This window comes from Habropoda laboriosa, unplaced genomic scaffold, assembly GCF_001263275.1.
Source record: "Habropoda laboriosa isolate 0110345459 unplaced genomic scaffold, ASM126327v1 scaffold111, whole genome shotgun sequence".
NCBI classification, from domain to species: domain Eukaryota; kingdom Metazoa; phylum Arthropoda; class Insecta; order Hymenoptera; family Apidae; genus Habropoda; species Habropoda laboriosa.
The window spans coordinates 317,348-341,535 of NW_017100293.1; the positions used below are offsets into that span (position 1 = coordinate 317,348).

The 24,188-nt window shown below is 42.3% G+C and overlaps 6 protein-coding genes across 6 annotated transcripts in view; 3 read left to right on the forward strand and 3 right to left on the reverse strand.

Moving 5' to 3' along the window:
• The window catches only part of LOC108573877 (neuronal acetylcholine receptor subunit alpha-7-like), a 20,142-nt gene extending 15,482 nt beyond the window's left edge, over positions 1 to 4,660 (reverse strand). Inside the window, exon 1 of the mRNA XM_017936360.1 lies at positions 4,588 to 4,660. Within this exon, the coding sequence (XP_017791849.1) occupies positions 4,588 to 4,645 (58 nt within the window). The 5' untranslated portion in view covers positions 4,646 to 4,660. The remainder of the gene's footprint in view (positions 1 to 4,587) is intronic.
• Positions 4,661 to 6,775: 2,115 nt separating this feature from the next.
• LOC108573847 (60S ribosomal protein L4) lies at positions 6,776 to 9,429 on the reverse strand. Its single transcript, XM_017936323.1, is given in 7 exon segments — positions 6,776 to 7,135; positions 7,213 to 7,372; positions 7,565 to 7,836; positions 7,907 to 8,005; positions 8,236 to 8,360; positions 8,550 to 8,997; positions 9,344 to 9,429. Coding segments are annotated over 7 exon segments (1,392 nt in total). The 5' UTR covers positions 9,347 to 9,429; the 3' UTR covers positions 6,776 to 6,850.
• A 349-nt stretch (positions 9,430 to 9,778) lies between these two features.
• On the forward strand, positions 9,779 to 10,760 carry LOC108573820 (pre-mRNA-splicing factor SPF27). Its single transcript, XM_017936298.1, has 3 exons — positions 9,779 to 9,914; positions 10,027 to 10,292; positions 10,358 to 10,760. Exons 1-3 carry the CDS (start codon positions 9,840 to 9,842, stop codon positions 10,758 to 10,760), a joined length of 744 nt encoding a protein of 247 aa, XP_017791787.1. The 5' UTR covers positions 9,779 to 9,839.
• Positions 10,761 to 10,935: 175 nt separating this feature from the next.
• On the forward strand, positions 10,936 to 11,404 carry LOC108573821. The gene is made up of 2 exons (XM_017936299.1): positions 10,936 to 11,146; positions 11,222 to 11,404. The coding sequence occupies exon 2, from the start codon at positions 11,234 to 11,236 to the stop codon at positions 11,402 to 11,404; it is 171 nt and encodes a 56-aa protein (XP_017791788.1). The 5' UTR covers positions 10,936 to 11,146; positions 11,222 to 11,233.
• A 526-nt stretch (positions 11,405 to 11,930) lies between these two features.
• LOC108573854 (colorectal mutant cancer protein) overlaps positions 11,931 to 24,188 on the reverse strand; it is a 54,447-nt gene continuing 42,189 nt past the window's right edge. The window contains exons 4-14 of the mRNA XM_017936331.1: positions 16,082 to 16,343; positions 15,669 to 15,817; positions 15,188 to 15,409; positions 14,629 to 14,817; positions 14,271 to 14,461; positions 13,915 to 14,181; positions 13,655 to 13,850; positions 13,375 to 13,566; positions 13,095 to 13,285; positions 12,911 to 13,013; positions 11,931 to 12,159 (exon numbers count right to left, since the gene is read on the reverse strand). Coding sequence (XP_017791820.1) covers positions 12,049 to 12,159; positions 12,911 to 13,013; positions 13,095 to 13,285; positions 13,375 to 13,566; positions 13,655 to 13,850; positions 13,915 to 14,181; positions 14,271 to 14,461; positions 14,629 to 14,817; positions 15,188 to 15,409; positions 15,669 to 15,817; positions 16,082 to 16,343 — 2,073 coding nt within the window. The 3' untranslated portion in view covers positions 11,931 to 12,048. The remainder of the gene's footprint in view (positions 12,160 to 12,910; positions 13,014 to 13,094; positions 13,286 to 13,374; positions 13,567 to 13,654; positions 13,851 to 13,914; positions 14,182 to 14,270; positions 14,462 to 14,628; positions 14,818 to 15,187; positions 15,410 to 15,668; positions 15,818 to 16,081; positions 16,344 to 24,188) is intronic.
• LOC108573855 lies at positions 18,586 to 18,792 on the forward strand. Its single transcript, XM_017936332.1, has one exon. It carries the CDS (start codon positions 18,586 to 18,588, stop codon positions 18,790 to 18,792), a length of 207 nt encoding a protein of 68 aa, XP_017791821.1.

Sequence of the window (24,188 nt, forward strand, 5' to 3'; positions counted from 1 at the left end):
AAAACTAACGTACACACCAACGTCTTGCTACCTTTCGTCGTCTTTTCGATCACGCAGCCGCTTCTTCCGTCTGTAACTATCGACGGCGGCGCGGCGCGGTAAACAAACAGATCGATCTGTACCCGGTGGATTTCCGGTGGGTGGCGAGTATGCAAATGTCGTGGATGTTCCGATCGCGAATTAGCGGCGAAACGACGTCTGCAAACGTTTACACGGAAGGCCAACGTAAACGTTTGATAACGAAGTTCACTTAAGCGTTAGGTCGAGCATCCAAAAGACCGTCCTGCAACTCTTGTACCTCGAGCTTGTTCTACCAGTGCAAACTTCCTGTCGACGTTTCCTTAAATGCCTCCCTTATTTGCCCGTTTAAATCTTTCGTTCTCCGTTTTACACGCAGTCAAGGGTGGAAATATGTGGACACCCTGGAAAATAGAGTAGCTTTTGTAAAATTCGGCAAAACGACTTGAGTTTTCTTGAGAGGGTAGAAGAATTAGTTTGCCACCTGACGTGTAAAACAAACTTGGAAAAAATTGCGAAGGTCGCTTTTTACGACTTTCTTGTCCGGGCTTGTAACGGAAATTTAGAGAGTACGTTTTGTAGATCTGTGACGGGTACGTCACTGCCAACAAGCCCTTACCGAACCTTCCTCTTTTCCAACCCCTTCAGATTTTAGTTTCCGTTCTTTCGTCACTTCCCGGGTTAAGACTTGCCTTCGTCCTCGATGAGCCTAAGAAGCGCACATGTGGCATCCAGGTTTGCACGAGGACTTTCCGTTTCCACCACTTGGAACAAGTGGTTCCGTTTCCGCCGGGACAATTAACGCATAAAACGATTGTATTTTCCGGGCGAATTGCACGCCGACCATCGCGCTTAGATCTTGATAAATTGAGGTGAAAACAGTGCAACGGCGTTTCTCACCCACCTAAGATCTGTGTCAATTGTACACTTGCTGAAAATTTCGTCGTTTTTAATTCCAAATTTCAGTGTCTTCGTACGACTGTCGCTTAAAAATTTCAGACTGTTAAAGTACACGGACATTTGCACTGTGCAGTGTTTGGAGCTGCCCTTTGACGAGGAGCCTCAGGCTAACGCTTTGGTTTACCGTGTTCCTTCGAGCGGATAAGGAACAACGGGGAAGAAATTAGAGGCACTTGTAGCGTTAACTGCGGCCATCTTTGCGGGAAGAGGATCCCGCGGTGACAGCACAGATTTTCAGTTGTACTTCAGAATTTTGGCTAATTACCGGTGGTAATCACCCGTGACCACCAGAAAGATAAACGCCCCTGTGACATGCTTGTGATTTCTGATTTTTGAAACATGTGATTTCGGCGTGGCAGTCAACGCGTTAAGGAAAGTTTGAAGACAAAAAAATACACAGAATGCGTATAATAAGCGAAAATATTTAAATAAATCGAAAGTATAGCACTCGCTGTAATATTCAGCGAATAATTAATAAGTACAAGCAATTGCACATCTACCTTCTATTTTTTTTAATTATATTCATAAAAGTATGAATTCGCATATGTTGGATTATTTCTAACAACACCCTACGGAAATAATCAAGTGAGGACAAAAATGTCTCCGCGTTATTTTAAACAAAGGCACTAAGACTTCCACCAGATGTACCTGGGTGCCCGTCTTTGAGTCACGCACTGCACAATGCGATACCATAAAGTAAACAGTTCCTAGGTATAAGGGGACCCCAACTTTCTTTTTGGGTGCCCAGAAACAGTCCTTTAGAACACTCTGTAAATAAACTACTCAGTTTGTACTTTTTTATTATATTTATTAATTTATTCGCGACGGCGGAACTAGCCATCGGTACGCCACTAACGAACGGGTCGTCGTGCCATTAGTGCACACCATACACATTAAGAGTGTCTCGCGTTTTTTCAAATCTTAGAGGATTTCGTTGGAACAGCAGAGGACTTAAGGGAATGTCGTTGAGGCCTTGTTCTGTATTTCAAAATAAATCTTCACTTTGAGTTGTTGAGGCGCGAGCCAATGCCGACGCGCTTAGTGGATGCCGGATATAACCGGCGCTAGTCGCGAAAGGGTTAAATAGCGTAGCTCTGGAACCAAGTAAGTTATCGCAATGATATTTCCTTTCTATGAATCTTTTAGACATTGAGGAACATATTTATGACAGAAAAATCAAAGAATCGCGTGGAATTAAATAGCGTAGCTTTGCAACCAAGTAATTTATGTGGGGCGGTCTAGCGCAGCGGTAGCTAGACGAAAGCTACCGAAAGACGACGGCTGAAATATCCAATACACTCAATAGCGTAAAGACGTTTCCACTGAGTCCGTCAATAAATTTTTTTTTTTTTTCTCCAAGAATCTTTACAATTTGTCCAGCAAGGACATTCGGTAAATTGTAGTATCGGGTTTGGTTAATTAACACGTAGAAATTATCCCTGTGGATAACATCTGTTAGGATAGAAGATCCTTTGGGTGCTTCCTATGCAGTCTGCATACAGTATTGGTTTTATACAGTATTTTTGTTAGGTCGCTGGGATAACTGTCTATTCTTTTTTTATAACTGTCGCAGCGACTAGTGATTTCATCAGAAACTGTTTTAACTTGGAGATCCTTCCGAATGTCGTCATTTCGAACATACCATGGAGCATTGGTTACTGTTCTAAGAATTATAGATTGTAATGACTCAATTTTAGCAATGTGGCCTTTGGCATGCCCCACATCTCGATGCCATAGGTCCAGATGGGCTTTATAATTGTTTTGTAGATTAAAAGTTTATTGTCAAGACTTAATTTAGATCTTTTGCATTCGTTGGGATGACTGTCTATTCCTTTTTGATAGCTGTCGCAGCGACTAGTGATTTCATCAGAAACTGTTTTAACTTGGAGGTCCTTCCGAATGTCGTCATTTCGAACATACCGTGGAGCATTGGTTACTGTTCTAAGAATTATAGATTGTAATGACTCAATTTTAGCAATGTGGCTTTTGGATGCCATAGGTCCAGATGGGCTTTATAATTGTTTCGTAGATTGAAAGTTTATTGTCAAGACTTAATTTAGATCTTTCGCATGTAAGCCAGCACATGTTTCTCCTCTTGATGCGGATTTGGTCGATCTTAGAACGTATGTGTTGTTTCCGTGTTAATTTTGAATCCAAGTGTAGTCCCAGGTATTTAGCTGATTTGGTTTGTGGTACGGAAGTATACTACAAAGTTAAAAGACTATTTCTTACTCATAACCCATTTCCAATAGCATGAAAATTTGCCATCAGCTTGCAAATACCATCGCGATAGAAACTCGATGGCTCTGAATCAATTATGCGAATCCACTTCTACCCCCGATTATCCAATTACTCCTTCGTTTCAACAAAAATCTCTGTACACCAGCAGAAAAGTGTATCTCAATAATCCCCCCAATTTCAAGCAAGAAATCTGAAATCCGTCGTTTGAACCGTTAATACCGAAAGGGTCGCCATTGTTCCTATAATTCTTCGGTGGCTTAGAAACGCGATACAACTCCAACGGTCGTTTATTTCGAGAAGATGCAGCTGAAACACTTGCACGAGCTATCTGTAACCCGCAGGAAGTTCCGGGCAATTTATTATTTGCATCCTAACGAGAAACCCTCCGCTCCTAAGGTATCATTTTCCATCGTGATACGGCTAATAAAAGCAAACACCTAAATCTCCGTGTGTTCGAGAAGTGACACGCGTTGCTTCGAATTTTTCCACCTTGATAAATCCGCGGAAAAATTGAATACAGCCTTTGAAAAAGTAAAAAGATGCTTCTAGCGTCGCTGGTATATGCGCGATTTTCATGCGAGACGTGGAATATACGGTGAATTTGCAACAGCTATTAATAGAAAATTCTGAATGAAACGAGGCGAGAGAAGAAGAGGATGGAAAAATATGGCTGGAAGATGTTGAAGCGTGGAAATTAGATTAGGGCGAAGGACGAGGAAGTTTTCGGGGGCGGGAAAATTTTCGAAGGTAGAAACTCATTTACAGCTCAATCGACGCGAAATCCTGTCGTCCCCGGTCAATCCAGTTACCGGACAGATAGAAGAAATTGCCCCTAATCACGATGCCGGCGTCCTTAATCAGTACTTTCCGCGGCGACTTCGATTCCATCTCGAGGTACGCATCGATATTGAATCCCGTATGCAAACAGGATTACCGACTTTCCGTAACGTGTTACGGATCAAGGAGAAAAGAACCATTTTCGTTCGCTCTGTTTATTCTACACTCCGCCCGGTTACCTTATGCATCGATCAATTTTCCGAAAAAAAGAAATTCAATCTACACACGCGATCCTTGAATTCACGGAGAAAAGAAGCTTGGACAGTTTGAAGTATATTTAAAACGAAGAATAAATTGAAATCTTTTAGTAAGAATGACTTGTCACGTTAAATACAACGGAAACTATCGAACACTTATTTTAAGATGAAACGAAATTCAATTTCTCACTCGAAGACACTACACGAACGTTTAATACACGACAGGTTTTATTTTGAACAGTTGTCTGAAATGTACGTGAAATATTCGTCGAATTTCGTGGAGAAAGTTCCATATTGAAATTGTACGGAGAAATGTATAAATGGTAGGACTTACCGTTCCCGAAAATGATGGCCAGAACTCCGTAATGAAAGAACAGAGCCAAAGGCGACATGGAATTGATGGACCACTTAAACGCGGGACCGCCTGTCCTCGACTGGTGTCCGATGCTTTTCAACCACCGTGCAATTTCGACCCTGAATCCCGCGCTACCCCTACCAGCGCCGCGTCCATTCCCAAGGAAATTCGCGCAGGCGTTTCAAACAATGCAGGACACGAATGTTAAACAAACTGGCTGCTTGTACAAGGCTGTGGACCGCTTTGCTGTTCACCAACGTTCCCGCTTCCTCTCGCTCTCTGCCTCTCTCTCATCCCCTCCCTTTATCTCGATTCGACTATCGAATAGGTCCGTCCGCTTTCGATTGTAAATTCGCTTCGATTAGCGGACCGCAATTAACCGCGATGATGAAATTAAACCGCGAGGCTTTCGTTCCCTCGAATTTCCGAATCAATTTGTCACGATTCGCTGGATCATGTATGTGCACGCATATCGAAACGTAATTGGGTTAGAATTGTTAATTTTATTCATATTGGAATGTTAAAAAGTTGGGTTATATTTCGTGGCCGATACCGTGGCGTACCGGAGTGAAAATTGTAATTGAAAATGAGAACCTGCCTGTATTACTTTGTTTTTTCCATTGATCCTCGCCTGTCACTCCGACACGCTTTTCTAAATTGACAAGTAAATCTCGTTCCCGTACAGACCGCGTTTTATCGTTCCGATAATATCGTGTAAAATTTCTTATTGCATCTGTTAAACGCTGTTCTCGAGCTCTCTTTCGCGATCGAACGTGATTTTCGTGAGATGACGTCATACGATTTCAAACAACCTGAAACATGGATACGAGACGAAGTCGATGTTTGAAGTGCGATGGAGACGTAATAACGGACAGTGGACACTGTTCTAAATGCCTGACTTCGTTGAAAATTTTACAGAGACCTCCCTTTGTAAATCTGAAGCAAGAGGAGCGGAAACAAGAACCAGCTAAGATGACCGCGAAACCGATAGAAAGCAGTTACGTAATGCAAATCGTGTCTAGTGGCGTCCGAGAAGACAACGTTTTCGAGGTTTAGGCAAACTCATGAATATTTCGACAATGCTATAGAATTACGTCCAACTGATGGTACATCTGTTGTATTCCAGGCGAAAATGATGCTTGCACCTGAACTGGAGTTGTCTTCTATCAAAATAACAGTAAAAGGGTGTAATCTTCGCGTGAACGTATGTAAACCATTGAACGACGAATTTTTGTGCAGTTTAGCGGAGATCAATGAAAAATCGATCTTCGGTGATCTGATGAGAAGAATGTCGAGGCACTGTGAGAATTTACTCATACCGGAAGAAATAGACTCCGCGAAAGTTCGAGCTGTGGTGGATAATAAGAAGAGAATGCTAGTGCTTACAGCTCCTGCGATAAAACCTAGCAAAACGAGGAAGAAATACATGGAGAAAAGTTGAGAAGATAGGTTCGATAGTCAGACTACCGAAGTATTGAAGTTCGATACGACAGAAGACTGGCGATGGTTCTCAAGGTTACGTGATCAACTTCGTGTAGTTGATTCATAAAAATGTCACGTGTCAAATTTTTGTAACGCAACTTTTGAAGATAGTATATTAATAATCGATATGGACAATCTACCGCAACACTGTCGGGAAAATGCAATAACCCTAAAGCAAAATGACTTTATGAATTTTGAAATGGTGTTAGATGGACGTAAGATGAGTATGAAATTTGAAAAGGTTCCGAATTTTTATGTGATTGATAATAAAGAATACTATGCTGTACGGTTCTGATTTGGATTTTTCTAATTGAAGAATCTATTTGATATATATGTATGTATATATCATTGTACAATTACAGGCAGAAATGATGACAACGGGATTGAAAGTTGAAACAGCTACTCTAGCGACTGATAACATGTTGAACATAAAATTGCACAGTTCCGACGATTTATCGTATGTCAAGAATCTAAACTTTTTAATACCGCATGAAGCAAACGCAAAGGAGGTGTCGATCGAAATACTTAATGACACGATCTTTATGCGTGCACCAATTAAAAAAAGACATACATAATACTCTATGTATACTTATGGCTACATATTCATGTTTATACCTAAAAAAAGCTTCATAGGCGAAGGTAAGAAATACAAAGTTATACATCGGTTACAAGAATGGTCATCCTGTCGAGTTGTCTTCCCATAGTTTATTTATAACAAATAAAGTTTGTGGATCAACAACGAATTGTTGATAGAAACTTGTTACTTCTTGGCGGGTGCTGGTGCTGCGGGTGCTGGTGCTGCTGGTGTTGTTGGTGTTGGTGCTGGTGCTGCTGTTGTTGGTGCTGCAGCCTTTGCTTCTGCACTCTTCGCCACTTTCTTCGGTTTTTTGGTTGCTTTCGCAGGTTTAGCTACGGGTGCTGGTGTTGCCTTCTTCGCTGTTGGTGGTTTTTTAACCTTAACTGCCTTCGAGGCCAACTTCTGTTTTCTACGTCTCTCCAGAAGCAACTTGGTCTTTACTGCTGGTGTACTCTTTGGCAGTTGGATCTACGAATAAAAAACACGATTTATCGAAATCTTTATACACTGAAATCACACTGATAAACACTAGAGCGTCAACTTACTCCACGCTTCTCTGCAAGAAGAACTTCCCTGTCTTGTTGACGTTTCTTTGCTGTCAAGATCGCAGCACGTTTCAGAACAGCGGCGTACGGGTTGAGACGCAACATCGCGCGCGTGTTAGTCAGTGGGTTCAGTTTCTTGATACTGCGCACAACCTTCTTCCTGTAATTATGAAGTTTATCTTTTAGATAAAGATATTAAACGAAACGTGATGATAAAAAGTTCCTAGGTACTAAATATCAGAATAAGAGCCAAATACTATCACTGTCAATCAACAACACGGACCAAAAGATCATCATACATGAACAAAATATTTTTGTTAATACAAATTGTCGTATTAATAGGTCTACATGCCTCGGTGCTCTCAGAACTTTGCGGATTTCTTCGGCTTTCAGAAGTCTTGACAGATCCGTGTTGGCCATCTTGGGGAAGGGTAAGTTGTAGTCAGCTTTAAGCTGAGATTCTTTGCGCCAGGTTCCGTAGAGGGCATCCAATTTATCGAAAGCGGATTTTGTCCAGATTACAAATCGTCCAACATGACCACCAGGTGCCAATTTTAGGAGGTTCATTTTGTTGATATTCATAAGATCAACACCGGGAATGTTACGGAAAGCTTTGCGAATACCCTGAAGATATTATAGAAAAATAAGTATCAATATTTTAAAGCTAAAAAAAATTTGTTAAGCACTTCCTTACCTGGTCCTGACCGTATACAATCAGAGGTCCACGACGTTGAATGCGTCTGCGGTTACGCATTTTACCCTTACCAGCACGGAAACGTTGAGACTTGTACACCTACCAATAAATCAAACATATATATATATATAGTACCTTGATCATTATTGTTTTAATTTATCTGTTTGGTTAAAATTGCCCCTTCCTAGCACTGAATTTAGCTAGTCAAGAACGCCACAATACAACCGTATTTATCTAGCACCTGATAAGGGGCATCTGAATTAAAATTGTTTTAATAAAGATGCGGACATTCTACAGTGCATAAATAAAACGATAATAGATATACCTACTTTTTGAATATCATTCCATGCCTTGATACGTCTCAAAAAGATAACAGCTTGTTTGGTTTTGTTATACTCTTGAATTTTGTCTGATACTACCAAAGGGAATTCTGGAACTTCTTGGATCATGTGACCTGAAGATAAAAAGAAATGTAACTATTGTTCTACTTGAAGCAAGTTATAAAAAAAAGAAATGTTTATATCTATCAGGTAATATGGAATTAATATCAGTGGCACTCAGCAACACGGACCAAAGGTAATCATCATGAAAGTACTTTATTAATTTAAAAATTAACTAGTTTATCTTTTGAAGTGCTATTTACCCTTAGATTGTACAAGGGCTGGAACACCAGATGCAGCAATGGCAGATACCAGAGCATATCTTTTCTGGTTGACATTAATTTTACGATGCCAACGTCTCCAGGGCTTTGTTGGTGCAAACATGCGTCCACCTCTACACATGTTACCAAATGCACCCTGGCCGGAACGATGCGTACCACCACCGCGTACACGGGGAATACGAGCTACAGCACGACCCGTACCCCATGATTCAGCGGAGGTTTGGTGACCTAATAAAAGAAACCTACATTTAATAATTGCGTATTAGTTCTTGAAAAAACGAAAAGTAAACATCGAAACTTGTTGATGAACAAAATTTACGATATCAGGCCGAATTGGTGCTTTGAACACAGCTGGCAGAGAAATTGATTCGCCCGATGATTCATTTTTATCGGTGTAGACCGTAACTAATGGTCGCGCCGTTGATAACGACTGTAAAATAAAAAATGCAAAATTATCAAATATTAGTTCAATTAAATAGTGAGATCGAAAATATTGAATTTAATACGAATATTCTTGTATATGTTAATGTAGCTCAATTATACACGTTGGTAAATTGAAAAAGAAATTATATGAATTTACAAATTATATACAAACATATTGTAAAACCAGGATGTGCTAGTTTGTACACTATAACTCGTTACACGTGGTCGACTATGCGGTAGGTACAACTCTACGTTCAATAAGAAATTTTCACAACTATTGGAGTACTATAGCCGCAAAATTAAACGAAGTATCAATCTATACGAAAATATTAATAAAAAAAAAGGTTTCTTACCATCTCGCGTTCTTTTTATAGCTTTTCATGCATCAGAAATGAACTAACCAGGAAGCCTACTCGCCCGATCTGGTCATAAAGGAAGAAGGACGCGAGCGGAAATTACACAGTATAACTCGCGCATGCTCAGAACCTACTTTTCCTTAAGCACCATTTACAATTACACTTTCTTCGATAAATATTTATTTACAATAAATCAATTATATTTAAGAATGAAATATTGTCATTATTTTTTCTAATGTCTTTATTTAATTGAACTTTTCTCTCGCAATAAAAATTAATTTTGAGTATTCATAAATTCATAGTCATGCACCAATAGGAAGTCAGTTCTAGGGGAAATGACGTAAACGATTGGTAAGTATAGAAGGAATACTTTCTTAAGTAAAAGTTGTTTAATCGGAAATACGTCATATAGAATTTAAATTTTGTTGACTGGTTAACGAAGGTTGACGGACTTTGATGTAAAAGGGTGTTTATTTACCAAATATTTCCTTAAATGGCGGGGGAAGTAGTTGTCGACGCATTACCGTATATTGATCAGGGATACGATGAACCTGGAGTCCGAGAAGCGGTAACTGAAATTTCTTTATAATAATTTAAAGACGAAATATTTCGAGGTTATATTATTTATATTTTGTTCTTAAATACATTAACAATTGATGAATAATTAATAAATATTTCAGGCCTTGGCTATGGTTGAAGAAGAGACGCGTCGATATAGACCGACGAAAAATTATTTAGAACACTTGCCACCACTGAATATTACTGCTTTTGAAACAGAAGTAATGAAACATGAATTCGAGCGAATGCAGAATCGTTTACCCATGGAAGTGCTCAGTATGAAACGTTATGAATTACCTCCACCTCCTCCAGGGAAAATGAATGATCTTGCAGCTTGGAACGAAAGTGTAGAAAACAGTAGTGCACAATTGGAACATCAAGCTACACGGTAAACACTTTTTATACTTGATGCTCTTATTGTGAAGATTACATATTACAAAAATAATATTACAGAATTTGCAATCTTGAGTTAATGATGGAATATGGCTGTGAAGCATGGAAATCTTATTTAGAAATATTAGTACAATTAGTAAGTCAAGCACAAAAACAATTGCAAGCATTAAGGAAAAAGATTCAAGAGGTGAATTGGCAAAGAAAATCTATGCAAACTCAAGGAGGAGAAAAATTGAGGGCATTAGAGGCACAGTGGGTTGGACTGGTGTCAAAGAATTACGAAATTGAACAAGCATGTGTTCATTTAGAGGAAGAAATACAGAAGTCTATGTTGAACAAAGGTGAAGGTGTGGAAATTAATGATGTACCAGGGGAGGAAGAACCTGATGTCCCTGGGAAAAGTGCCACAGAGGTTATGGCAACTGAAATGGATCAGCAAGAACAAGAAAATCAAGAAGCTTAAAAGTTGTATAATAAAATCACTGTATAAAATTATAAATGACTATATTTTGTATGATATATTTAAATATATTAGTTTTAATTAAATATTGTTTAAGAAATTGTGTAATCCTATCTATCGTGTTTTTTAACATAGTTACATATATATACATACGTCGAAATGCGAAGGATTGCGTAAATCGTGGTGAACGTTGTACAAAGCGGTGTTTGATTAAAAAGTAATCATTCGAAAAAATACATTGACAGACGCGTACAAATGAATAAAAGTAACAAATTAATATCTTAGAAGATAATTCATAAAAATATACTATTAATCTACCGTTATTAATGTTGAGGCGGTGTCGAACGATTATAGAAGAGGTTAACTTTCGGTAACTACATATATAAAAAGTAATTGAAATACTGCAGGGGTTTTCAGAAATGAAAATGGAATTATAAATAAATTTCACGTATTTTTGTTTGCAGGTAATCGACACAATGCCGTATGGTTTATCATGGCCTCGATTTATTTGCTTTTCTACTGCAGCATTTCTTGCGATGGCAACCGGTTCTCAAATGGTGCATCTTATATATAGGCCACTCGACGATTTAGATGATCTTATAGAAGTAGCATTTCAAAAAAGACTATCGGAACTTCATCAGAAATAAGGCAGTGTAAAAAATGTAATAAATTAATCCTATAACGTAATTATTGCTAGCACCTTATATTATCCCGTTAGATAATGAACTTTTCTATTGTTGAATCAGAGAAAAGGAAGAGGGAAGGGAATAATTGAACAAGATTCAAACATAATACAATATATAAAATAAAGAAATTATTTCAAGTTGCTTGTAATTGAAAGCTTCACTTATAATACCAGATTTAATAAAGCACAATTTATTTCGTCATAGTTTACACATATCACGCTTTTCTTTAATGCTTGAAATATACATATTTACAAGATGAATATCACCGTCTATAAATGACATATAGTATCATGTAACAATTATTTATAATTCACAGTATACTTGGAGGACTTTCTTAAATAGTTTGCTTGCATTGATGTATCAGCAGCGAATTTCGCGTAAGCCTAGCTTGTAATTTAATTTGTTAGGACAGCTACTAACTCGTAATTTTTTTTCTTTATATATAATTACAAAAGCGAATAATCAAGCATTATTCTTGGGCAACTATCCGTGTAAAAAAATACGTAAATTTCATCTCCATTTCGATCGTTTCGTAACGAGAGGAAGGATAGTAAAAACACTCGTAGAGCCCGTGTATTAATTGTTTTCCATTAATCACTGAATTGTCATAACGATGTCTCGCTGGCGCCAGAACTCTGCGATTGAAGTGGAAAACTCGTTTTGTATCCTGCCGATTCCTCCGCTAGCAACGCTATCCGTTGTTTTAGAGTTTTTACCTATAAATCAACATATGTTTGAAAGGAAAAACAATGTTTTTTTTTATCGTAAAAGCATCGTTGCAACTAATTTAGTTACACCGCTAATTGCCATTAGGATGATAAAATGCGACAGCGCAGAATCAGGCACAGCTTACGTTATGCTGGAAAACAAGATGGCGATAACTAGTCGGTAGAAAGAGTATGGCGAAGTGCATTGCTAATCGGAATGATGTTCGATTTAAAGAAAAAGATTAGAAGATTTGTACAGATAATGCCTGGACAATTTCTCGGGGAATATCGATTCTTACCAATATTTCTTCTTGGAGGCGCTTTGATAGAGTTTACTATGATAAACTGGCATGTCGGAGAGGTTAACTTTTACAAAACGTACAAAAAGAGGCGAATAGAAGAAGTGGTTGAAAGAAGATTACAAGAAATGGAAACGGAAACTTAAGCCATTGAAAATTTTGACAAGAAATGAAGAAACGAAAGTGGAACTCGCGAGTATGTCCATTGTATCAATTGAGTAGTAAGGAGAACATTTTGACCTCAACATTGAACTATCGCGGGTACAGGAGCCTCAGTAATGCATTTTACCTTTACAGGCCTCCTGAAGACTGACACAGTTTATCAAAGATAGGTAGAATGTAATTTATGTAAAACCATGTACAAAAATGCAACAATAAATAGTGCTTTACAAATGTATAAAGTTCTAGCAGTTGTTCTTAATTTTCTTCACACCACACGCCACACTTATGCTTGTTCATACCTGTGCTGCATGTCTCTCTACCATGCCCAACATTTGTTGTTCCAATTTTTTTAACCTGGATTGATATTTTTTCTTAGACTTCTCTAAAGTTTGTACCAGAGTTCTGAGAACACACAAGAAAACCAAAAAAAAAAAAAAGAATTAGTATTTTTTATAAAGTATTTTTTATCCACAACTTAATTACCCATTAGCTCTCTTCAAATCGTTAACAAGCTCGGCCGACTGTTGATGCCTCAGCTCGGAATTCTTGTTAACTTTATCCAAGGTAGAAACTAATTCCTGTAGACGTTCCTTTAGCCTAGCCTCTCTTCCTAGCGCTTCTATCAACTCGGATTCCATGCCTTCGCTCTCGTTATCGCTTATTACACCTCGATCCTACATTCGTACATAATTCACATTTATCACTTTGAAAAAAAAAAAAAAGAAAAGGAACAGTATTCTTATTTTCAATATTAAGTTCATACTTTATTCGTAGCCATAGCCAGCATGGCCTCAGTATCGCTGAGTTGACCCTGAAGGTGCTCAATAGCAGCATGCTGGGCTGCAATTTGCGTATCTCTCGAGTTTAATTTCAACTCTATGGTGGCTCGTTCTTTTTCCAATAGAAATACACGTGCTCTTAACTCCGCCTTATCCTCGCGCATAGCCATCAATTCCTATTTATTACATCCACTATATATATATATATATTCTCGAAACTCGAGGAAACTAAAAAGACTAAACTAAACGAAGACACGGACGAACCTGCATAAGTACTGCGGTCTCTAAATCTAATTTCCGTGCTTCAGCGAGGGAGATAGTGTTTTTGGAATTTAAAGGCTCTGCGTGAACGCTTTCTAATTCCACCACAGTCGACCTAACCATGGCTCGATCCCCCTTAAGTGTACTAATGTGTCTTCTTAATCTCTGCTCGTCGTCGACGCACCAAGCCACTTCGGAACTAATTGTAACACAACGGTTTAACAAAAAATAGAATCTTCATCGGTACCTTACGACATACTTACTCGTCCGACAGGACTATACTATCGTCCCAGGGTGGATTCAAGGTGTTCATACACTCATTCTCCAATTTACTTAAAACATGATAGGCCACGTGTTCAGCTGCCCGTCTATTATCAATCGTCATGCTGTTCCTTTCAGTAGACAACGCGATCTCACTCTCGAGTAGTGCTACCAGAACATCATAAGCTTCTATTGCACGATCACTATAGGACAGAGCTAGTCGTAAAGCTGTAGCATTCGATTCATACTTTCCCACTAAAAGACTCAATCTGAAACACATGGAAAACCACATATATATTTCCATATACCTGTACTTAATCTTCCAAAACTAGAATTTCGAAAAAAAAGAAAAAAATACCTGTCGCATTGTGCCTTACTCTCGTGCAAAGTCAACGCAAGTACCGCGTTATTGGCTCGCGCGTGTTCTAGCCTGCTGTTCAACCTTTCTGTCTCCACTTCGAACTGTTTCTCCGAGCCGTTCAATTCTTGAATGTTCGAATGCTCGAGGAGATCCGACACCAGGTGTTCCGCTACCATCGTAGAGCATACCTGCTTAAGTTTGTAAAGCGGAAAATAAAGGAACGGTTAAAATTGGATTTTTGTCGTATGTTTTATTATTATATATAGAAGAAGCATTGTTGAGAAATTCGTAAAATCGGCCGGTGACAATTGGTAGGTTGACGAAAGCTGGCGGACAACTGGCGACGATAACGTACCCCCAGGTTGGTAATATCGGGTCCTGTGATGTGCCTCTCGTCGGTTCTCCTGAGTCTCACCCTCTCGGCTATTTTGAGAACCGGTGCTTCCTCCCTCGTTACGCTCTTTGTCGGCGGTGTCTGCAGGGGCGGCAAGAGTGGCGAGCAAGGTGCACTCAAAGGTTCCGGCGAGCTGGTGTTGCCTCTTGTCTGCGTGAAATCAAAGGAGCACCACCGGAGGAAACATTACGTACGGAAGGGTTGATAAATATTTTTGTGTGATGGTGTTGCCTGATCAAAGGGGTTGGCCAGAGGAACGGGGTAACGATGCGAAAAATTCGTTCGACATTCAGTGGTTCATTCCACCCTGGGGGAAAATGCATTTCGGATGTATCAAGATGAAAAGAACTTTTATCATACTTTTCTTTTTTATCAATGTAAAGGAGAATTCTTTAGAAAACGTCGAGAGAGGGATATTTCTATAGATGAAAAAGAATCGATTCCTCCTGTGTGTGTATGTGTGCGTTTGTATCTCGTATTGTCCTGGTGGAAAGTTACAACGGGTCAAATTGTTACCCACTCGTGACTCTCTACGGGGCGACTCGCTGCCAGCCTGTTGCCTCTGATTGCTAGCCTGGTTCTTGAAATTGACCAGCTGAGACTGCAAGCTCGCGATCTCCGTTCGAAGGGCTGTGACCTCTTCTTGCAGCGCTGCTACGGCCACACTCTGGCACGAGGCGTCCTGCTGCGTTGGTTCTGGTGTTGGTAAAGCCGCTGGACTGTCCAGTTGCTCCCTGCCATTCTGTCGATGCAAATTGTTGCTTAATTGCCGGTAAATTTCGCCAAAGACTCAACGGTCATTTGTCTTGTTGCCAAGCTTCTGTATGTATATACCACCTGGCAGTGTTTAGATTGGAAATTTAACAAGTTTCCGTACTTGCTCTGCTAAGGTAGTTTCAACGCAATTAAACTCCTTGTATCTGGACGCAAGTTCGATTGCACAAGTTCGTTAATGGGACAAGAAACTGAATGGTGAGCGATTGTAAGCTGTTCGAAAGTACCTCAACGGTGCGTGGTTCGATGTCCTCGCAGCAGCTGGAATCTGCGTCGCCTAGGGTGCGATCTCCGTCACCCTGAATGTCTCCACCGCCTTCGCTCTCCTCTACCGGATTGGTGATAGATCCTTCCGCGTCTCTGCTCGTCTCTATTTCTGCAAATTACCCGTAGAATGTGAATTTTGAAAAAATTCCTTCAATTTCTCCTTTCACACGCGCACACTCGAAACAACCCTTGATCGGCAGAGATTAGCTAAAGCACTTGTTCCTATCGGAAATCTGGAATTTCGAGCAGAGTGCAAGAGGGGAGAAGAAACGAGCGTCGACATCCTCCGGGTCATAAATCTCTGCCGCTAGAGCAGCGTACGAGCAGATTTACGGAATCGAGCGCGCGCGCGCGTCGTGTTACTCTCCCTTACCGGACTCATCCTCCTCGGCAATTACGGTAGCTCGATGCCTCTCGAGCTGCCTGCCGAGCTCGGCGATCACGGAATGCAACTCGGTCAGCCTCTCCTCGTGCCTTGCCGCCTGCTGCTCTGCTCTCTGCTCCGCTCGAGCTGCCAGCATCTCCGCGCGCATCATAGCCGTCTCGGCCGCCTCCCTCGCTCGAGTCGCGGCCGCCAGCCTTGAGTTCAGCTCGGTGACCTCGGAACGCAGCGACGACAGCGCGGCTGCGTGCAGCTGCAACATAGTCAGAGGGATCCTTCGATCAGCTATCGATCATCGAGAGAAAGTTGCACAGTTCAAGGGACCTGCGGCGGTTGGATAGGGAAGGAGAGAAGGAAGGACGAGTTTCTGGACCTCCTGATGAGACTTAGGAATAGGAACTTTGGGAAGGAATTTTCAGGGAGGTTGATATTTTAAGAGATTTTTCTCTTCTGGAGTGCTAGAGACGTTTAAGCTCTTGGCTACGGTTGGATTTTCCGCGGTGCTGTATCTTTGTACGGTTTGACGCGAAATGGGCCTGAATAATGTAGTACTGCGATTTGTGTCTGGTGATGATTTCTACTGTGAAAATATATCAGAATAGAGTTATAGATGAATAAATGGCGTTCAAAAAGATCGCCTATACTGGCGTTCAGTAATTAAGAGGATAACGAAGCAGATAAGGGATTTCAAGTTTGATATTTGGCTAGTTTAATTTGTCCCTCTGATGAGCTGATGCTCAAAGACCGCGAAATGAATAAGAAAAGAAATTTAAAAAAAACTGTCCCTCTGATGGTCGAGAGTTTTGCCTTCTGAAAAGGTGGACGAGGGATTGAAGTTACTCGTGTCTACATCGTAGATGTAGGTCGTAGGTATTTGATAAATGAGATCTAGATACGATATTTGTACGAGATATCCGACACTGGACCGTTGGAAAGATTCAGGTTTGCCGGTCTACGAAACATTGTTGCAGACGATAGTACTCATCGCATCCGGACAGGTAATTCGAGTATTCCGAGGTGATTCAGACACCTCTTCGCTCTTGATTCGTCTCGTGACGCAACTCGTCTGTCGCGGCCAAGGCTGTAGAAGAAGAGATGGGCGGATAAGCACCGTCCTGATTGCAGACTGGACTCGGTTCGTTTAATTGACCCTTGGAACGGCGAATTAACCTCGGCCGTTTCTTCGATAAACTTCTGGATACGTGTACTTCTAGTCAAGGCTAGAGTGATCTGCTAATCCTAAGTTTCTTGCTGGGTTGTCCTTGCATCGATACTCCCGATCTTTCGAAACTTCCTGTCTCCACGGTCTACGTTGTCCTGCTTCGTTAATTTTATCCGACGAAAGAATCTTTCCGCCCAGATTTAATCGGAATTGTCAACCTCGAATTTTCTGCGAGAGAAGCATTTATGAACCAAGGATTCTACCGATTCTCTACGCGCAGTCATGAAGGACTCATGGGAACAGGTCCCAGACGATCGTACACTCATCCTTATCGCCAGCGGTCCTCATTAATTTCGTCGCGTTCGCGGCATTTCGAGCGTGAAAAGAGAGAGAGAGAGATAGAGAGGTGAAAACGCATGTTTACGCGGCATCGTTCCGGAGTGTCCTTCGCGGAGGCAACCGTGCATGACGGACGTTACGAGACGACGAACCGCTAATGATTCCTGGCCACGTGAGAGCGCGCGCTCGCGTCCAGAGAGAGATAGAGATAGATAGAGGAGAGAGAGAGAGAAGAATCTGTTGCGGGGGTGGTGAGTCGAAAAAATTGTACACCAGGTTGTTATTTACTATGTACAGCTATATTTACTTAATCTATAAACTAATCATACCTTCGTCCGTACACACGCGATCATTGTTTATGCGTTTCCGCTGCTCTCGTTCACTCCCCACGCACACCAGGTATCGTCCCCGGTTCCCTCCGAAGATGTCCGAACATTCGGGACCACTTACCATCAGGATCACGGCGAGTAATTACCAACTATCATTCGAGAACCGTCGTTCACTCCCCACGCACACCAGGTATCGTCCCCGGTTCCCTCCGAAGATGTCCAAACATTCGGGACCACTTACCATCAGGATCACGGCGAGTAATTACCAACTATCATTCGAGAACCGTCCGTTCCTTCTATCGCGAGAGGAATCGTGCGTGTGCGTGTTCTCATCGTCGCCAGCCAGCCAGCCAGCCACCTTCGGTATCTCTTCCCGCGACGACAGGTAAACTAGTTTGTCATTCTACCTGATCGCGAGACACTCCGTCGATCTGTTGCACGTGAACTCCTCGTCTCGTGTCCCTTCGGCAAATCGATTCGATTACTTTCCGCTTTTAATCGCCACCGAGTGAACACTTAGTTGCTAAAAGGAACGCTCGAATTACCCGTTCCATCCGATAAGACAACTCTAAGTGCACCGGGTAGAGCGCATAATTGCATCGTGTTAAACGTTACTCGCACTAATACACAAAAACGTAACACTCTTCCAGAATATCCGACGGAACATGAAGTTCCTCTTGTCTTTGGTTTTCATCGCGGCGACACTCTGTGCCGTGATTACGGCAAAGGACGAGTATATCCAGCTGCCGGGGAAGAGCTGCACGGACGCTCCGGATTGTCCGGACGACAGACCGTGCGTGATGGCTTCTCCGAGGAAGAACTGTGACTCCTGTGTTACCGAACTTGTGCCCACCTGCGGAAAGAAACCCTGACGATCGTCGCGGTATCGCGCCAGATACAAGTCGCCAGCTTCCAAGCCGTTGGTCATCTTATTGGTTCACCGTATCACGCGTATGTTCACCGACCCCGTCGTCGACGCATGATTAAAACCGTGTGTTGTCTTTAACCCTTTTGATTACTATTTCGAAAATTTCCTTGTAGTATACTGTTGGAGCCTTTTTGTGCACTTGCACCTTAATTTAGCTCTTTGCAATCGTAGTTTCCGTGGACATGGTAATCTTATTGGTCGGAATTATCTTTTGGTAGCGCGCGCTCGGTCGATTATTGTCTGAAAAACGTATAAATTTTATTCAAACGAGTCTGTTCAGGCTGTGTGCTGTTACTTTTTCCCCCCCGTTTCGGCAGGCAAAGGGTCCACAGAAAGTTGAGAAGGTAAAAACGCCGGGAATATCCCGGGGTTCGATTGCAAAGAATTGATACTTGATTTTATCCTTCACGCACTTCCGCCTTAATTTAACACGGTGACTGCCACGTTGGTCACCTGTGACCGGAGGGCCTCAAATGTTTCGAGTAATTAAAATAAAATGAGCATCGTCGACTAAAAATTTCGTTACTTTTAATTTGAAAAAAAATAATAAAGCGTAATATAATATTACGCTTAGAACAATGAAAATTTTCTTCTGGCCCCCAGAGCAAAATATGCAAATCTAGCGTGGCAGTCTTGTTAATAAACCGAATTTTAAAACGACACGGCCAAAATAAGAAATTTTGCAGCTGTGGTTAAAAATTTCCCGTCAGTCACCGCACAATCTGCCGTAGCAAAAGGGTTAATAAATTGCAATTTCGTTTCTCTCTCCGTTCTTTCTTCCTTTTTTTTCTTCGCAACGAATAATCGACGAGCGATCTTCATCTCAGTTGTACACGTTGATCTTGTAAACACGTTATCGTAGAGGCATGAAAAGAGGCAAGTGAACGACGACGACGACGAGTTCGTTGCACAACGAGCATGGCAAAGCAAGACTCGTCTTGCGAATTCCACGCAATGACTCACGAGCCTGTCGCGATTACCAAAGAAGACAGGTTGCGCTACGACCACGGTCTTCTCTCCGCTTCGTTTTTTTCACGCGTCTTGTTTCGAACGCCACGCGCCTTCGATTCCACCGAATTTCTCTAGAAGAGACGTCTCCACACGGATAGGGAAAAGATATACATATATATATATGTACGCACACACAGTGGTGAGAGACTCTGGTAAAGCGACACCGGAAATTGCGGTAAAGTGGTGCAAAGCCGACGACAAGGGTGACCGAGAGGGGCATCGACTTTCTCGACAGTCGAATACCCGATATCCCGTCTGGGATAGGCAGAGCTCGGCTAGCTCGTTCTCGTCTTTGATACACGAAATTACTTGGAAACTGGGGACGGGGTGGATCCTTTCGGAACCAGTCTTCGAAAGCATCTATTCAGGGGTTAGAGACAGTTTGTGTTATTTAATTGAATTACGGGGGGAAAAGTCATCGATTTTTGGGGTTGGTGAGTAAATCTAGTCGGTTTAATGACGAGACAGATTTTTGGCAATATTTTGGCACGTTTAGGATGGTGTGACCCATGGTGGGTCATTCAAAATGACGGGGGAAAAGATTGGGTAGATGGTGTGATCTAAGGATGGATCAGCACACTTTTAGATTACATACTGAAAATGCTCTTGCTTGCTAGCGTGACCCATCGATGGGTCATTAGGAACGATGGGAAAAAAGATCGAGTAGATGGTGTGACCCACCAGTGGATCATCGATAAGTCCATGGATCAATATTGAGTAGATGCTGTGACCCATCGGCGGGTCATCGACGAGTCGATGGGTCATTCGAAATGATGGTAAAAAAGATTAAGTTGAAGGTGTGATCCACACATTTTTAGATTACATACTGAAAATGCTCTTGCTTGCTGACGTGACCCATCGATGGGTCATTGGGAACGATGGGAAAAAAGATCGAGTAGATGGTGTGACCCACCAGTGGATCATCGATAAGTCCATGGATCAATATTGAGTAGATGCTGTGACCCATCGGCGGGTCATCGACGAGTCGATGGGTCATTCGAAATGATGGTAAAAAAGATTAAGTTGAAGGTGTGATCCACACATTTTTAGATTACATACTGAAAATGCTCTTGCTTGCTGACGTGACCCATCGATGGGTCATTAGGAACGATGGGAAAAAAGATAGAGTAGATGGTGTGACCCACTATTGGATCATCGATAAGTCCATGGATCAATATTGAGTAGATGCTGTGACCCATCGGCGGGTCATCGACGAGTCGATGGGTCATTCGAAATGATGGTAAAAAAGATTAAGTTGAAGGTGTGATCCACATATTTTTAGATTACATACTGAAAATGCTCTTGCTTGCTGACGTGACCCATCGATGGGTCATTAGGAACGATGGGAAAAAAGATCGAGTAGATGGTGTGACCCACTATTGGATCATCGATAAGTCCATGGATCAATATTGAGTAGATGCTGTGCCCCATCGGCGGGTCATCGACGAGTCGATGGGTCATTCGAAATGATGGTAAAAAAGATTAAGTTGAAGGTGTGATCCACATATTTTTAGATTACATACTGAAAATGCTCTTGCTTGCTGACGTGACCCATCGACGAGCCATTCGAAATAATGGCAAAAAGATTGAGTAGATGGTGGCTCATCGATGAGTCGATGAGTGTGATTCATCGGTAGATCTACATACTGAAAAATTAAGTAGCAATGATAATACACACCTGGGTGATAAGGAACACTGGCAGTAGCGAGCGTTTCGTGAATTTCACTGCATTTCTAAACAAACATAATCGGGTGACATTTCGAGAAACTCTCAAGTGAAATTCACGTGACCGTACCTTTCGAACGATCTATACCAATAAGACAAAGACCGACACTTTTTTCTTAAAAGTATACGCAAACAGACCTTTCTCGTTTCTCCAAATCGATAAAATCACAACACGTCCTACACGATCAACATCCTTATCCCCCTTTCCTTTCGAAAACCTGTAGTTTTACTCTTTCCGAACGTCCGCCTTTCTCCAGGCGCGTGTGTGTGCCTTGAGATTCACCGTCTGTTTGCTTTCAAAAACCTCGATCCTCCAGGAGAAGAGAGAAGCACCTGTTGGCCACACGCACTCCTCCCAGCCTACCACCAAATTTTCCCCTATCCACGCGAATCAACGTCTTCAGAGGAACCCGGCGCGCTCTCCTCAAAGGGGAACACTGGAAGCAGACGAAAAAGAGAGCACCATCTCGCGTCTAATTTCACCGTGTTCCTGCTTTGAGGAACTCGTTCGGTATTCCTCTTCCATCGCGACGACTCCCTCCTCCTTTCCACGTGAAAGACGTCGCATCCTCGAACCGTTTCCTCTATCTCGACAACCGGAAGTCTCTTGGAACCGGGTAATCAGAACACTTTCCCGCGGGCTGTGTCTCGTCAGTTGGAAAAGGGAGAACTCGATGAAATGGACGTCTGGGCGAGAGCCTTAAAAACATCTCCAACTAGCGTTAAGTCGTTAATGTCCTGCCGTCTCCGTCTCCTCCGACGTCGCACAGACGTATTATTCTCCGGGAGATCTTTTTACACGCGCGTCATCCGCGTGAAATACGGAGGTTCTCCGCGGTTTCTACAATGTGGTACACCACGGTGTTCGAGAACGTTGAGCGGAGATTAAATCGAACTTGTAGAAGCAACTGCAAGCTGTTTTACGAGGTTTCCACGGAACGAACAGGTCTGGGTGGAAAAAGATTTCGCTCCTAGGTGCAGCGTATGAAAGTCAATCGTGCAGCCTGTCATCTCTGTTGCAAGAAAGCCCCCGTTTTTCTTCACCGTTGTTGTATCTACTTTTCCATCCGGATTGTATATTTGTTGGGTGTACGAAACAGCTGAAACTCGGCAGCACTTGAACGCAGCTTGTTGTTGCTCGCCGCAGAGGCAGATAATTGAATCACACGCGCTCGTTGCAAAGTGTAGCAGGTTTCAGTGCTGCGCTAACTTCGTCATCGACGCATCGGAGAGCTCTGTGGCAACGTAACGAGATCACAGGAAGAAGAAGAAGGAGGAGACAGAGAGAAGGAAGAGCCGATGGGAACGTAACGAGATTTTTCCAACGAGAATGGACCAGACTGGTAATCCGTTAATGGGGTCAAGTAGACGGTGTCCCCTTTTCGAGATCATAAATTCCTTGACCAGACACCAGCGTGACCCTCTTCTCATCACCTCTTTTGTCCCGCGGTGAAAAGGTACTCGTTTTGATCCAGAGCTGGCGGGGATCGTTGAACGAAGACGAAGGTAAGGGGTGAGCACACCGTTTCAAACGGTCCTTTTGTGGCCGCTTGGGACAAAAGAGGTAACCCACAGACACACGTCCGTTTTCACTGGATACGTTGCCTGGAAAATGGCATCCTGAATCCTTTCAACGATACCTCCGCTAATCTTCCCAGTCCACGATCACATTCTCGAAAACTCCTCCTTCTCGCTACTCTTCGATCCTTTGGAATCTACGCGATCCAGCTGAGTGAATAATAAATTTAGACGTTTCACGAACGTACGGATAATCGCGTTGAATTGGGAAACGAAGTATCGGCGAAAGCAGGTAAATCGAAGAAACAGATCGATCGTATAAATAAATGGTGGTTTTCTGGGATGATCAACGACAGGCAGACGGTGGTGGGTACTGTGGTGGTGGCTGGTGATTTGACGGAAAATATGAAATCGGACAGAATGACAGGCAGAGTGAACGGTGGAAAGGTCCGGGTGTGGAGGTAAACGAAATTACGTGGACGGAAAGTTTATTTGAAATTTCTCTGTGAAATCGATCGACCGGGCTCCTGGTTAGCCCTGGCTCGCTCTATTCCAGCCTGGATTAAAGTTTAAAGGGTAGTAGTCGATTCTGCATAAGCTTACGGATAGACAGACTGGGGGATGAGGCCGTCAGAGACTATCCTGCTAAAGTAGAAAGAGATGGAGAAACAAGAAGAATCGAGTGACTGAGAAGGAGAGGGAGAGAGGGTAGACGAGAGGAAAAGACAATCTAAACGTGACGCACGGAGAACGAGAGAAGACGAGAGGGATAAAAAATGAACGAGACGTTTCAGGATGAATATGGAGGGAGGGAGAGAGAGAGTGAGAGAAAGGGAGAGGGGAAAAACCGGAAGGACAGAAACATCGTCCTGTTCCTGAGAGACGGGTCGATCTACTCTTGGTGTTCCTCTGGCTTTTGAATTGAACACGACACCGGCAAAAATTACGGAACTCCATTATCGGGTGTCGGAATGCTCTTCGCCTCTGGCGGAGGCTTGTTCCACGTTTCGTTAGCGCGCCTCGATGACGCGCCATCGAATCTCGCCACCCCTTCGAGGCTTACCGCCTCCAATACACGTACGCGTA